We start from the raw sequence: 14,925 nt of genomic DNA on the forward strand, positions 1-14,925 counted from the left end.
AATTAAGGAAATGGGTTGGCAGGTGCTGAGGCCAAAAGCAGTGATTTAGGGTGCAATTTGACCTACCGTATAATTGATCCCTGTTTAAACACCTAGGAAACCTGTACTCAATTATGTAATTGTAGCATTCTGATCCATTAGGTAATTTTCTAAACATCCAAAAGTATGAGCTCGAATGTATGGTCAGTCAGTGGGCAGGCGGTATCAGTTTTTATGTCGTCTCCTAGATGGGAGAAAGAAATGTTGTACGTGGCCTGGAGAAAAAAAAATGCTTGTTTGTTCCAGTCTGTAACAAGATTAAATTTGCTGTACACAGAACAACTTGCACACCAAGACTATATGTACTTAAGCTAATTTTCGAACATACCTTCATCTAAAAGTCTAGAAGATTCAGTTCCATTAACAAGAGGCTGAGTTGATAAATTTACACTAGATTCACCTAGAATGCTGTAATCAAAGTCATCATCATCGTCTTCATTGGCATCCATGTCGCTATCTGTGTCTTGATCTTCAGCCACTTTGTGGCCCATTCCTTTCGAATGAGCTTCTCTTTGCATCCGCTGCTTGATGGCATCTTCATAAGACATTTCATACCAGACGGTGCCCTTGCCCACAATAGATTTGTTATGGGCATCAGTCATCCGCTCCTGCTTGCTCTTTTCTGAGTTTTTGGGTTCTCCCCAATAATCATAACGGTATAAAGGGTTTGAAGGGTCATACTGATCCTTTCCAAAATAACTGTCATCAACATATCTCCCTGGTTCTTCCAATGGGAGGCCAAGAGCTTGACGGCTGTAAAGGAGCATATAATTTCATTAAAGGTAACAAAGGAAAAGTGAATGCTTCAAAATTATTATAATAAATTGTTTTAAGATAGAAATAAAACCATGCTTCAAAAAGGTGTGATTGGACATAACCCATTTTTTATAAAAGTGAGGTATACATCTAATTATTGGTCAAACACTACAAGTTTTAAAACATGAAGGATGCTAATACTTGACATAAGAATACTGATGCCTTTCCACTGGGTAAGTGCTCAAATAACTTCCCTTAAAACTAATAACTTTTCACAATCATACAATACTCACCCAAGACCAACTGAGTGGTGGCTTGGTTGGTATGCAAACTGGGTAGTCCCAGAATAGATGCGATTTCGAGCCCTGCTATTGGCTCCCACCACCATTTGGAGAAGAGTTATTAAATAGTTGCTGAAAAAAGTGTTGTACTATGTGAAGGAAAAATGATTTACCGCCCCTATGATGGCATAAGGCGAGTGTTTCAATACCAAAAAAAACGACAAATGAATGGAAGGTGTAATAGAATAGAGTATTTCACAAGATTCCCGTAGTGCCTTTGAACAACTTTCTAGAGCTTACCTTTTATGCCTATGGCCCTATGTAGCCGAAGTTTTATCATGATTGATTTGTATAAATTATGCAATTCACCACAGGCTTTGTGGTTGAAGGGATGGAAATCATTACTTAAAACCATAAAGGTAGAAGAACTGAAATTGCTAAGATGCAGAGAATGTACCAGCTAATATAAGCTATAAATTTAGAAATATTTAACTAGGAAAATAGCTGATAAAAAATTTAAATAGGAAAATAGTATTAAAGATGGTACCAGCTAATATCTCTCAGCAAGGCTTCTCTTTCCTCAAATGATCGGCGCCAATGGATTAAGTCATATTCATCCATTTCAATATTTCGTCTCAACTTGGTTACCTTATATTCCTCTCCTCTCTCCTGTGCTTCCCTTTTCAGTTTGTTGTTGAGCTGCATCAATACATTTTGTCATAAACGAAAGAAAAAAGAGAGAAGGGATGATATTGTGAATGGCAACTAAATCAAACATGAAACTCTTTAACTACATCTATTACAGAACCTACAATCTTACAAACCATTGGGCATGTATTGAGGCATGGAGAGTTGACTGAATACTAATAATGATTCCTTGAAAACCAGACATTGAAGAAAAGAAAACAAGTATAGTGGAAATCTTTGGTTATACATCTAGAAAAAGAATTATGCAAAAAGGAGCATCAGTAACAATGTGGAAAATGTCATTCCCTCCTAAGTTCTAACATCCTATAAATGCAGGTACTGTGACAATTCCTGTAAATAAGGCAAAGTCCAGCTCCAGCCAACAAGGCCAACCTATGATATCTATCCATATTTGGGCAAAAACCAGTTTAGCTGATTTACCCTAACCACCTGATCCTTGGGAAAACCACATACAATCTAGACCATGAAGTAGCAGGCATGGCACCACATGTGGCACAAGAAGAAAAACCATGCAATTCAATCTTGACATGAAAATTAACTGATTTAATGGGTGAGGAATGCTGTAACTCTCAAATCACATTCAAGTTTCTAAGCTATGAAGCAAGTATCTTACTTGGCGCTCAGCACGAGCTGCATCCAAATCAAGTTCTTGAATATTTGTTTTCTGTCAGATAAAAAAGTAAGGAAACATTAAGCAAAACTAGATTATGACCATTAAGCAAATTCATTAACTGATATAAATCTATGTACTATTCAAGGGAAATATTACTCACCAGAATCATCTTTGGGAGCAATGTCTTCTTATAATAAGCTTGGGTATATTCAACACAATCTTCTTCATTGAAGTCACTGTTCTTAGTTGATTCAGCAAATTTTCCGTCTTTATATTTATCAGGATTAGCTTCCTCATCATCCAGAATCATTTGTTCAGCAACATGCAACTGCCACAGCTGCAGGTCAGTGAAAGGCAAGCATAGTGAGTTGGCTTTGTCTCAATAAAGTTTCTTGTCTTTAACTCATTATGAATGCCTGAACATTAAGCATAGGTACTGGGTATACAAATTTGATTTGCTGTTTGATTACATTCAGGATCATCAGACCTCCGACTCAAAATGTTGTGCAAGACAATTGAACAATAATTTATATTCTGGAATGAATTAAAGGCCAGAATTGATGAAATAAAAAGCTAGAGTTTAACATCTTAAATCAATCCCGCACATGTAGGGGTCTCTCATGGGTTGGATCATTATCCAGATTTGAATTTGATCCTAGTGTGCTTGATATGGATATCAAATAGTGGATCCATTTATAATCAGATTGAGTGTGGATCAACCCCAAAACAGTCCAAGTGTTACTACATAAATGCACATGCAGCATATAAAACTAACATTTATTTATAGGTAAAATTGGTTTTAAGTATTATGGTTTTGATGAGATACTGCTCACCTCCAGGAGTCTCTTCAAGGGAGACCCAACCTCCTGAACACAGAGAGAGAGAGAGAGAATTGGATTTAATTATGCTGCTCCTTCATATATATATATATATATATATAGTGGTTTTGGGTTACAATCAGAAATATCCTAACAAACTCTGTCAGCTATAACGAATTCATGCAGAGGGACCAGCTGACATGTTGTCTGGTGAGGCAAGGTACTGAGATGGCTTGCTTCGGTTCTGCCTCAGGTAAGTGTGAGTGACTGGGGGTCTGGGCCTCTGGATTGGATCTGGGCCTTGATTCCCAAAAGTTTTTTTATTAAAATACCATTGTTTCATGTCTTGGAAGTCATTTCATTAATACTACATAACATTAACTCTTTTCTATTTCATTTTAGTAATGAATTATAAAATGAAAGTCATTTTTAGTTTAATTTCTCAATAAATATATAAATTTGATTCATGTCCAATCTGAATCTGACGAATAGAATCCAATTCCAATCTAAATACTAATAGGATCTGTACAAGATCTAAGTACTGATGGCTGTATCCGTATCCATATTTAGAAGTATAGAGAAGTAAAAAGAGGGCTCCAAACTGCATAGAGGGCCTTCCACATCCTTCAGAAATTCTGGGACAGTGTAATAAATGACTTGTTCCAGTCCATGACAACCAGAAGAATTTGGAATCAAATATTATTCATAGCAGAAATGGAAATACCTGTCAAGGTCATGTATACATGTCAAAATAAAATTAATTCCAATAAACCAAAGTGAGCAACCATTCAGTTGATAATATTACAGGTAATATTCCTCACAAATATTGGACAGTAATTAACTACATAAGTCAGATCAAAACAGATTTATTTTCAAGTCGGTATGAGGGCTGTTCATAACAAGACCCAAACCGACCAACCCGGTCCGATCCAACCCGAGTTGGTCGATTTTTCTTCAGCACCGGTCGGTTTCGGGTTACAAAAAAACATAAACCGATGGTTCGATTTGGTTTCGGTTTTCATGTGTGAAAACCGAAACCAAACCGATATATATATATATATATATATATATATATATATTTCAGCTTTATTTCAGAAATATACATATTATATATAAAATTTCTGATATATAAAATATCAGTTTAATCCATCAAATCATTTTTAATTTCTAGGCATCCAGCCTTTTCTTTCTTAGACTTGAATCCTTTACCGTTCACACCGAAAGAATCATTCACAAAATCGACCCAAACCGATTCAAACCGACCAGGTCGGTTTTACTTAGTACTGGGTCGGTTTTGGTTTCATTTCTAGGTAAACCGACCAGGTCAGGTCGGTTGGAAAAACGCCAGTAAACCAACCCAACCCGACCTGACCCATGAACAGCCCTAGTCAGTATAACAAGTAAAAAGGGCAGCCCAAAAAAATATTTCATGTTCTTCAAAAGTGTACTAGAAGCTAATATATTATTTAAATCAGCTAAAAAACCTTTCTTTCATTGCTCAGATCAAATAAAAACAGATTCAGAATGGTACTGTAATTGAAAAAAAAAAAAAGAAACTTTTCTTACATGCCAGTTCTCTCCCCCCCCCCCCCCCCGACACACACACACCACCACAAAAAAAGATAGAAAATCGATGCCCCTCCATGTCAGAGTTACCTTATCAACATATGGATGATTTGACAGTAGGGGTTGCTCTTCAAATTTGACTCCTGGTCCTTTTCTTGGAATTGGTGGTCTTCCACAATCCCGCTGCAAAGAGCAGAAGTAGGAAATGATAAGAAACTGAACACTCGCATTTCACAATGTATAGTGAGCAGATGCATAAATAGAGCAGAGCTTAAAATGTAACAATATAAATTGCTAGTTCATTATTGTTTTGACTAAATGCAGTGTAGCAGTATCCTTAATTGGCTAAAGTTAAGGGATCTAAACTCAGGACAGACAAAAGTTAAGTTCAGAAAACATGGAGACAGAAAGATAAACCAGAAGACTCAAAAGGTAAGTTTTTCTTCTTTGATAAATAGATGCCAAAGGTACATGTTAGCATAGTTAACTAATGCTACAAATGGAAATCCATCACCAAAGGTTAGCTTTAGTTAAATTGAAGCTTAAAATAAACCAGTACTTAAGAATATGATCGAAATGGAAAAAGTGTACCAATTCTCAGATAAAAGCTCACTGGTATTACCCCTAGAAGAGCACTGCATGTTAGAACAGGAATAAGGACAATAGTTTCTACTAGTTGCCAGCCCAACACAAACAGTTTTTTTATTTGTTGTTTTGATAGATAATGTAAATTTTGTTGAATATGATGAAGAACAAAGGATGAATCACATACAAATATGCCATGCATCCCTCATCTTAGGCTGGCAACTGCCACCTACCCTCCCCTTTTTACTTCCATAGTCCCTTAGCTGTCCCCCACAATAACTGTATTCTATTTATCCCCCTTTTTTAGCCAAGGCATCAGCCATTCAATTAGTCGATCTATGTACCCTATTGCAACTATCTCCCTTTCCACTCCTCTCCCTCATGATACCTCAATGTTGCCAAAACATGTAATTTTATGTTTAAAAAAACACAGGCTTGAAGCATAACTGTACAAGGAACTGGAATATGGAAAAGAAATAAGTAATTTCTATGGTGCCAGAAAAGTATGGTACCCAAAACTTTGACCAATCAGAAACCCATGTGAATTTGGATGAATACCAATTGATTGGTTATCAGTTTTTAGGTACCACACCTTTTCGATACCACAGTGGGACTCAGAAATATCATTAGGTGGAAAAGTCACACTTCATAGAAAGAGTAAGCACATACACGTAATTCATCTGGATTAGTATCTTCATCACGATGAAATATTGGTGGAAACTCAAATCTGTTGAAGCTGCAAATGCAGAGGCAAATAAATAAATAAAATAAAATAACAAGCAAATAAGCAAGAACCACAAAAAAGAACTCTGTATATCTGAAGCAGCAGGATATAAACTACAACACTCAAAGTTGTTAGAGCTTCAGGGTGTGGAAAAGAAAAATTCAGGAACTGGGTTACATACATGAGGTGATCTATATTAGGATTGACGAAACGCATTTCAATGGGAAAACGAAACCGGTATGGATCTCGTTTAGCCTGCAAAAAGAACAGATAGGAATAGGCTAAGCAGATGTCGTAATAAGTAATTTCACAAGAAGCTCTCTTATCAGGCCAGGGTTTCAAATGTTGCTAATGTCGCCCGACATATGTCGACGTCAAGGCTCACCGACGTGAGAATGGATGGTAATATAAAAATTACATTATTTCGAATGTCGGCCAAATCGATCCAAATAACAAAAAAGAAGACAGTTTTTTCTTTTACGTCGACAGGATGTCGAGTAATGTACATTGATAATATAATATATTAGTATATTATATTAATATAAATTATTCCATTAATCATTTCTATTTAATATTTCAAATAAAATATTTATAAAAATGAATTAACAAGATATAAAACAAAAGAATAAATTAATTACTTTATAATATAAAACATAAAATATTTTTCAAGTAATAAAATATTAACTAGTTAGTATTTTTTAAAATATTTATTAAAATAAAAAAGGTTTATTAAATTTTATAATAAATCATATTCTACACTTAATATAAAAAACAGAATAAATTTATTAAATTTTATACTAAATCATAATTTATTATAAATTGAGTATTAAACATCATAATAAATTCATTAAGTTTTATAAGAATTCAGAATTTATCATAATCTTAATACTACAAAAAGGAGAATCAGTTTATTAAATTTATAATAAAACATAATGTATTATAACTTTAATATTTAAAAAATCAGAATAAATGTATTTCTATTTACTAGTGTGAAATAAATATATTACAATTTATAATAAATCAGAATTAAAAATAAGAAAAGAAAATATCAGATAACCTTGTAAAAACATCAAAATGCATAATAAATCAGTAAATCATCATTTACTAATTTGTTATTGATCTTAGTTTCTTAGCTTTATATAAAGTTTGGGAATAAGATGATAGTCTACAAATATGTATTAATGCTTCTTTTATCATTTTACAAAATATCATTGCATATTTCATAATATTTCCACAAGTTCCCCTCGACATTTCCGACATACGTCCTATATTTTGGTAAGCGACATTTCCATCGACATCGACATTTTAAACCTTGTATCAGGCATGCATGGAGAAATAACCAAGAAACTGGGAAGGAAATTTGAAATTGCTAACATATGATCTACATCAACATGAAGTAGATGTCAATGCATCATCAAGTGATGATGTCAAGATCGAAACATCCAAGCCCCCCGTTTTTCCATGCAGCTTGATAAAATCCTTCAAGACAGTATTCAGTCTGCATTTTGTTGTATACTCCTTAAGGAGTTACTGTTGTTTCTATCTCCTGTCTTTTGGTCATTCTGTTATTCCTTTTTTTTTTTTTTTTTTTTTTTGGGGGGGGGGGGGGGGGTACTTGGATGCTTCATTGCAGTGATTAGCCATTGGATTTCTACATTAGAAGAGCTCAAGGGTGTGTCAACAGACTCTGACCTATGGCAGTGGCAAGTGGTGGCTGGATTTGCACATCAAAGGAAGGCACTTTCTGTTGATTGGATTGCTCCAGACAGTGAAGTGATAAAAATTCAGTTTTGATGGGTGCTTTCTAGGTAATCCATGACCTCAATGGTGGACAGGGTTTTTAGACATCATGAAAAATAGAATCTAAGTTTTTTTTGGGTCCAGTATGAGAGAACTCACTTAGAGCTAGAGGTGTCAATTGGACTGGATTTGGTCCAACCCGATCCAGTCCATGATCCAGTCCAATGTGAGTCCACTTACAAATGGACTGGACCCAATCTAGTTCAAATCTAAAACAAACCAAATCCAATCCAATCCATTAAAATGTAAATGGACTGGATTGGATCCAATCAAAACCAAATGAAATATCAAAAATTATATATACAATAACAGAACATATAAAAATTACAAAAATATATTAAAATGAAGGAATCTGAAAATTACAAAAATATACCCTTTTGACATTAAAAAACACTTTTGTATAAGTGCTTTCATAAAGGTACTTTGATAAAAGTGCTTTCATAAAAGTACTTTGATAAAAGTGCTTTTGTAAAAGTACTTTAATGAAAGTACTTCATAAAAGTGCTTTCGTAAAAGTACTTTTATAAAAGTACTTTCGTATAAGTGCTTTTATAAAAGTACTTTCGTATAAGTGCTTTTGTAAAAGCACTTTCGTATAAATGCTTTTGTAAAAGTACTTAAGTACTTTTGTAGAAGTGCTTTTGTAAAAATGCTTTGGTAAAAGTACTTTTATAAAAATACATGCTTACATAAAAGTACTTTCGTAAAAGTGCTTTTGTAGAAGTGCTTTTATAAAAGTACTTTCATAAAAAGTGCTTTTGTAAAAATGCTTTTATAAAAGTACTACCACAAAAGTGCTTTCGTAAAAATATTTTTATAATAATACCTCCATAAAAGTGCTTTTATAAAAGTACTTCCATAAAAGTTCTTTTGTAAAAGTGTTTTTGCGTAAAAGTATTTTTTTAAAAGTGCTTAAAGTGGTTTTGTAGAAGTGCTTCTATAACACTGCTTCTATAAAAGTGCTTTCATAAAAACACTTTTATGAAAGTAAAAGTGATTTTATGCTAGCTTCAGTTTTGATCGGTTTCAAATTGGACAAGGGTTTGGCCTCATGATCGGATTATTTGGAAATTTGGTTTAGGTCCAATTCAGACCAATAAGAATATGGACCAATTTATTTTGGATTGGCCCAATCCAATAATTATATGGACCGTCCAAATCTGATTTGATAAGGTTTGGATCGGATTGGATCCAACTCAAAACCAGCCGATTGACACCCCTACTTAGAGCAGAGCTGCTTGCTCTTCATGATGACCTAAACCTGGTGTGTTACTCAGGTTGAAGTGGTTAGTAGATGACTGTCAATTATAAATCAGACCTTTGAGGGGATTAAATATTGCTAATCAAAGATAAGAGAATATTAAACAGTCCATGTCATGTTTTGCCATTTCAGTGCAAGAGTAAGAACATGGTTCAGTGTATCTATATTCTTAATAAGCAAATTTTGTGTATCAAAAGTTTGAAATTTTCAAAACTTATATTCTGTTTACTATTTTGTCAGACATAAGCTTAAAAACCATAAGCATTTAGCATTTCAGAGACCCAAAGAAATGGTATGATATGCCCAATATGAAGCATATCATATCAATGCTTTGAACCAAGGTTTTCAAACTGTCGTTGACCCGGACGGTTGGACCGTTTGGCCCGGGAACTGTCCAGGCAACCGGTTCCGTTTAACCTAAAACCCGGTTTCTGGTAAAAAACCGTTGAAAAAGTCAACAACCTGTTGACTCGGGCGATCAAACCATCGACCCATTGACCCATTCAACAGTTTTGACTGTTTTTTGTTATCTTTTGTTATTTTGTTATTTTTTAATTTGTTTGTCAGAACGGGTCATCTGTTCGAACCGGACGGTCGGACCATCGACCCAGAAACCGGTGGCCAAAACTGTTCCATTTCCGGGTCGTTTTTTAAAAAGTTGCTTTGAACCTTGAGTAAGCAAGTCATGGATGTTGAAGTCCTGCACATATAAAAAATTGTCATATCATGATATCAATAATAAATGCCATCGCTTACCAGAATTTCAACAATGACATTCATGCCAACTTTTATGTGATGACGAATCCAATACCAATCATTGCCTTTTATTGGTACCCACCTGAAAAGCATCAATAGTTGCATATGAAATAGGAGTAAAGTTTTGTGATAATGGTGCACTTAGATCAAATTTAAAATACATTAGCATGCCATGCATTGTTAAGATTTAAGTCGGAATCAGATCTCAGGGAAAAAAAATAACACCAGGGGAAGAAAGGGGGAAGCAAGGAAGAAAAGGGTCCACCAAAAATAAATCTCATACTAAGTAAACATCTATACTCTTACCATAAAAAATTACAATTCCTATCTAGAAGGAATACTGGACTATTTGGGAGGAACAAAACACACGAAATTTCAAAGACAAACACCAATCCAAATAAGCAATAACAAATCTGATCAAAATTAGAGTGGCCATCCTTGGAAATGCTTGGCATCTTTGTAAATATTTCTCATTTGTTTCTATAATCAATAAAGTTGTGTTACCAATTGAAAAAAAATAAAGGAAAACAATTCGAGTTATTCGTTGAGTGGAGACAAGAAAAGAGTAATCCTTCTTTTGAACAGATTGATATCCTTAGAAGCTAATCTACAGCGGCCACTCCATCCTCCATAAATAATAGATTTATTATGATATGGACTCCCCTCCATTGGGTAGAATTAAAATGAACTTGGTTGCAGTATTGGAAACCTGAGGGAATCAGGTACTGGAGGTACTTTCAGGACCCATATAATTATAGGGGATGCTATTTTAACATTCTCTGGGCTAATTGGAGTTGACAACTATATAAAATCTGAGTTACATGATGTACTTCGATGACTGAGATTGGCCAACACATTTGGTCTCTCAGCATTCCTCGGAGGGGAGGGGGGGGGCGCTCTATGGAGCAATTGGTGGCACTCATTCACTCTTACATGCCATACTTCAACTACTGAGATTGACCAATGCATTTGACCTCTCGGGATTGCTTGTAGGAGGATAATCAAAATCAATTAGGGGGGCTCTCTAAGGAGCAATGGATGGCACCATGTTAGATCTCTCTCTCTCTCTCTTTCTAGCGGGATGAACCTGGTAATGGCCTTTTAGCTTGAAGGTCGATCCCTAACTCAAGAAATATCTTCTAGATTTCTTTAGGCAAACATTTCTAGGGTAGGTTCCAACCCCATTAAGAAATTTCCACTTATCTAATTACCTTATATAGCACCCCATGTAGTTGGGATAAGGCATGGATGATGATGATGATCTAATTACCTTATATATGAAACAAAGACAGCATTAGGACTTATAAAAATAAAAAAGGCAGCATTAGGGAATTAGTTGCATCCTAATTTCTCAAGGACAATTTTAGCCATCCAATTCGTTAATATCAATCTTGAATTTTTTACCAAACATTGGGAGGTGGAAGAGTATGCAGTGTGGTTGGGGCTGCTTCAAAATTAGAGGATTGATTTGAGTTTAGAGGATGAATGGGATTGGAAGTGGAATGCAGATGGTAGCTTCTCAGTTAAATCCCTGTTTCTTAAGCTGCGCAGATCAGGTCAGGAGAACTTCCCTGCCAGGCAGATTTGGAATCCAACTAGTCCCTCCAAGATCAATTTCCTGGTCTGGAGAACGGCTCTTGATACATGTCTGACCAAGACTAACTGGAGAGACGTGATATTCAGATTCTGGATCTCTCTTGTAGTTTGTGTGGAAATCTTGCAGAAACTACAGAGCACTTGTGTATCCATTGTCCAGTTTCTTCTTTGGTCTGGGGGCATTTTCTTAAGGTTTTGGGGATTAGCTGGACTAGGCCAGAATCTGTGAAGGAGCTGCTGATGTGTTGGAGAATTGAGGGTCTCAGCAAGAAAGGAAAGCTTGTTTGGAGTACCATTCCGGCAGTTGTGCTTTGGTCCATTTGGACTGAAAGAAATAACAGAACCTTCTGTGGTCAATTTAAAAGCCCAGATGAAGTAGTGCAAAGAGCCGTGGGCAAGCTATGTTCCTGGGTGTTAGTGAATGAGGAATTTAAAAACCAGAATGTATCTCATTTGCTTTGTTCTAAATCATGGATGAGCTTGTAATTAGTCTTGTGCCTAGGCAGTTTTAGTGGTCTGGGTCTTGTTGTAACTCTCTTTTATGTACTGAATAAATTCCATTACCTTTCTCCAAAAAAAAAATTACCAAACATTAAATAATTGGTTCCCCTCAATATTTTTCCCTTCAAGTAAACAATACATTAAATATTAAATACCACATTATTTATTAGTATAATAATTGACTCCCCTCATAAATTTGTCTTTAACTTCACCCCTCGAGTTAATAGCAAATTAAATGCTACTGCTTATAATATTTTCCCATCTCTTGAATCATGTCTCTTTGGATTCTGATACTCCACCATTTGTTCTGCCTTCTATAATGCATAATACGATTTAGTCTATAAATTTTCAAAATGCAAAAAATGTTTACGAGAGACATGGAAAGATTAGTTAATGATGTAGATAGATTCTACTATTTAATTAATAAACTGTAAGTAAATCTACATGAACTTCACAAATAAGTTTACCCATCATATACTCCCCCAATATCAACAAATGCTCCTTGGTAAAGGTGGAGAGTGGTCACTTTTCCTGCACAAATCTGCACAGCCACAGAGATTTCTCCCACAATTAGTTACACTTGGTAAATATTAAGATCAAACAGCTGAATATGATTATGTAGCAGATACAGAGATTCAGGAGCTAAAATGTTTATAGTAGATAATGCAAATATTAGTAGGTCAGGAATAATGACCAGCCTTCAACAGCTTATGCATGCTCTAGCTTTGCTAAGAAGCTTCAATATTGATCTAAAAAAAATAAGAGGCTTGTTTCAATGGCAGACAAAAGGAATCTCATTTCATGCTATTATTACACCATAACATATCCTGGCCACTTCTTCAACAAGATATATACCGAAAAATATATTAAATTACATCCAATCCTGTGTCTGATTGAGTTCTAGAAGAAATGATCTGATATATCAGAAGCCAAATTAAAAAAAAAAAAAAAAACCTTAAATATTGGAAAAAGAAATACTAGGTTGGGCAGCTACAATTGTTCAAACAAAATGCAGATGAACTATCTGTAAATGGTAATAACATAAGTATGTATTTTTTGCAGACGCATAACAATTTCCTGCAGGTCCAACTGAATGTTCCCGCACAATATTAAACATGCAATGGTGTTTGGAATAAAGGGAATGGCCTCAATAAAACTGATAAACATTCACGCATAATCAGTATCAAATCATGTTGTAGAAATGAAAACCCGCAAGGCTTACCTGCCCTGGATAAAAAAATGGAAGTTCGAGCTGCAAAGAAAATCAAATTTGTTAAAAAAACAGCACCACGTGAGAAATTGATCAAGGTTTTGAGGATTCAAGCGACAATAAAATAAACGTACTCATCATACCATATCTTCTTTGTAATCCTTGCCTCGCTTCCTCCTACCAGGATGATAATCTTGGTCATGCTGTTGGTACATGAGGCAATCCAAATTTGAATATTGATTGAACGCAGTGGGAACTAGGGAAAATTGAAGTAAATAGTTGCAACAAAACAAAGAGAATAGATCCTCGAGTCCAAACCTTATAAGACTCCTCCTCCAAAGCATCTTTGTTTACCGCAACCCACTCCTTATACTGCTTAAGAAACACCTTATACCTTTCCAAGCACATGTTATCGACATCCCTCCTCGGCGATTCCAATTCATCCAAGTGAATTCTCACTGCCTGCAACTTATGCGCTTCTCGTATAAACTGGAGCTCCTTCTCATCAACTTTCCAACCTCTCGGCGGCCAATCCCGCGGTGGAATCTGGCGAAGGACTAAGGGTCCATCCCAAGTTGTCTGCAAGGACTCAGGAATCTCTCCTTTTATCTCGAATTGTTTTGCCAGGTACTCATCTTCCGTCAATCCACTCTCCTCCATTTTCTTCTTCCTGTACTTAGGGTTCAACATTTTGAAAGCTTCAATTGCTTCAGGCGACTGAAGCGGAACCTCTTCCCCTTCGTTCAAGCTCTTGCGTGCGAAATCGGCTTCTGGTGAAAGGATTTCTTCCCATGGAGCCCAACCTCGTTCAATCCAATTACGTCGACGAGCTTCCTCTTCCGTTTCTTTCTCCTTTGGGCGGTAGTTCTCTAAGAACGTGTCGTCGACAGGGAATTCGTCGGAACTGAAAGACTTGGCGCTGAAGTTGCGCGAAAACGGTCGGGTTCCTATGAGAAATCGAATGCGCCATGAGAGATGCGGTCTGCAGATAGGGTACTCAAGCTTGGAGGGTTTAACTAGGGTTTTAGTTGGTTTAAAAGAAGGGAAGAGGAAAGTATGAGTTGTTGGGATGGTTTGCATCGTCTTCTCCTCAGTGACTCCCAATGGTGACTGCGTGTGAAGATGGAGGGAAATATTTCCTCGAAACGGATAGAATTCGTTTGGGTGATTGTATGGTACGCTCAAGTACCAAACTAAGATATACTAATGTCTCCAAACCGTACATTTTCAGTAAAACTCGGGTCGAGATGGTTTGATTGGGTCAGGGACTCGGGTTGCAATCATGGCCTAATCCAATGTGTAAAACTCGGGTCGACACACACAACCTACAGTTACGAGGTTTGATCCCGCGTCTACTGGATCCACATCTAACCCATATAACTTGATGGCTATTGATTCAATTGGGTTTGGAATTTTGGATCTAGATGGTGCTGCCTGCATGAAATCAGTCTGATTTTACTTTTTAAACCATTAATAACTATGTTCTTTGATAGAGGTCTGGTCCGTATTCTTTACTATGGATCGGTTTTCTGAATTTTAAACATTTAGTGACAGTAACAAATTTCTTCAACTATCCCTAAATTTATAAAATTAACTAACAATACTCCCTATTCTTTTAATATTATCTTAAATCACCCTCAATAATTTTGACAATTGGCTAGTTCTAACCCTCTCATTAGCACATGTTAATATTCTATCAAAATCAGTATAC

At 35.8% G+C, this 14,925-nt stretch overlaps 1 protein-coding gene across 1 annotated transcript; it reads right to left on the bottom strand.

Annotated features, from left to right (window-relative positions):
* Window positions 1-255: 255 nt before the first annotated feature.
* Window positions 256-14,382, bottom strand: PDE312 (Nucleic acid-binding, OB-fold-like protein). The gene is made up of 12 exons (XM_088985778.1): window positions 13,533-14,382; window positions 13,358-13,417; window positions 13,227-13,256; window positions 12,472-12,545; window positions 9,908-9,989; window positions 6,272-6,345; window positions 6,036-6,102; window positions 4,872-4,964; window positions 2,558-2,734; window positions 2,398-2,448; window positions 1,624-1,775; window positions 256-792 (listed from the first exon to the last, which is right to left on the bottom strand). The coding sequence occupies exons 1-12, from the start codon at window positions 14,292-14,294 to the stop codon at window positions 351-353; spliced, it is 2,064 nt and encodes a 687-aa protein (XP_088841904.1). The 5' UTR covers window positions 14,295-14,382; the 3' UTR covers window positions 256-350.
* Window positions 14,383-14,925: the final 543 nt, after the last annotated feature.

This window comes from Nelumbo lutea, chromosome 4 (assembly GCF_056320005.1).
Source record: "Nelumbo lutea isolate HS-2025 chromosome 4, American lotus-T2T, whole genome shotgun sequence".
Taxonomy (NCBI): Eukaryota; Viridiplantae; Streptophyta; class Magnoliopsida; order Proteales; family Nelumbonaceae; genus Nelumbo; species Nelumbo lutea.

Coding starts and splice junctions, on each gene's coding strand:
- PDE312 (XM_088985778.1), bottom strand. CDS start 14,294: ATGCAAACCATCCCAACAACTCATACTTTCCTCTTCCCTTCTTTTAAA. Junction 9,990..12,471: donor ATTGGGGGAGTATATGATGG/GTAAACTTATTT, acceptor GATGCTTTTCAG/GTGGGTACCAATAAAAGGCA. Junction 6,346..9,907: donor ATGTCATTGTTGAAATTCTG/GTAAGCGATGGC, acceptor TTCTTTTTGCAG/GCTAAACGAGATCCATACCG.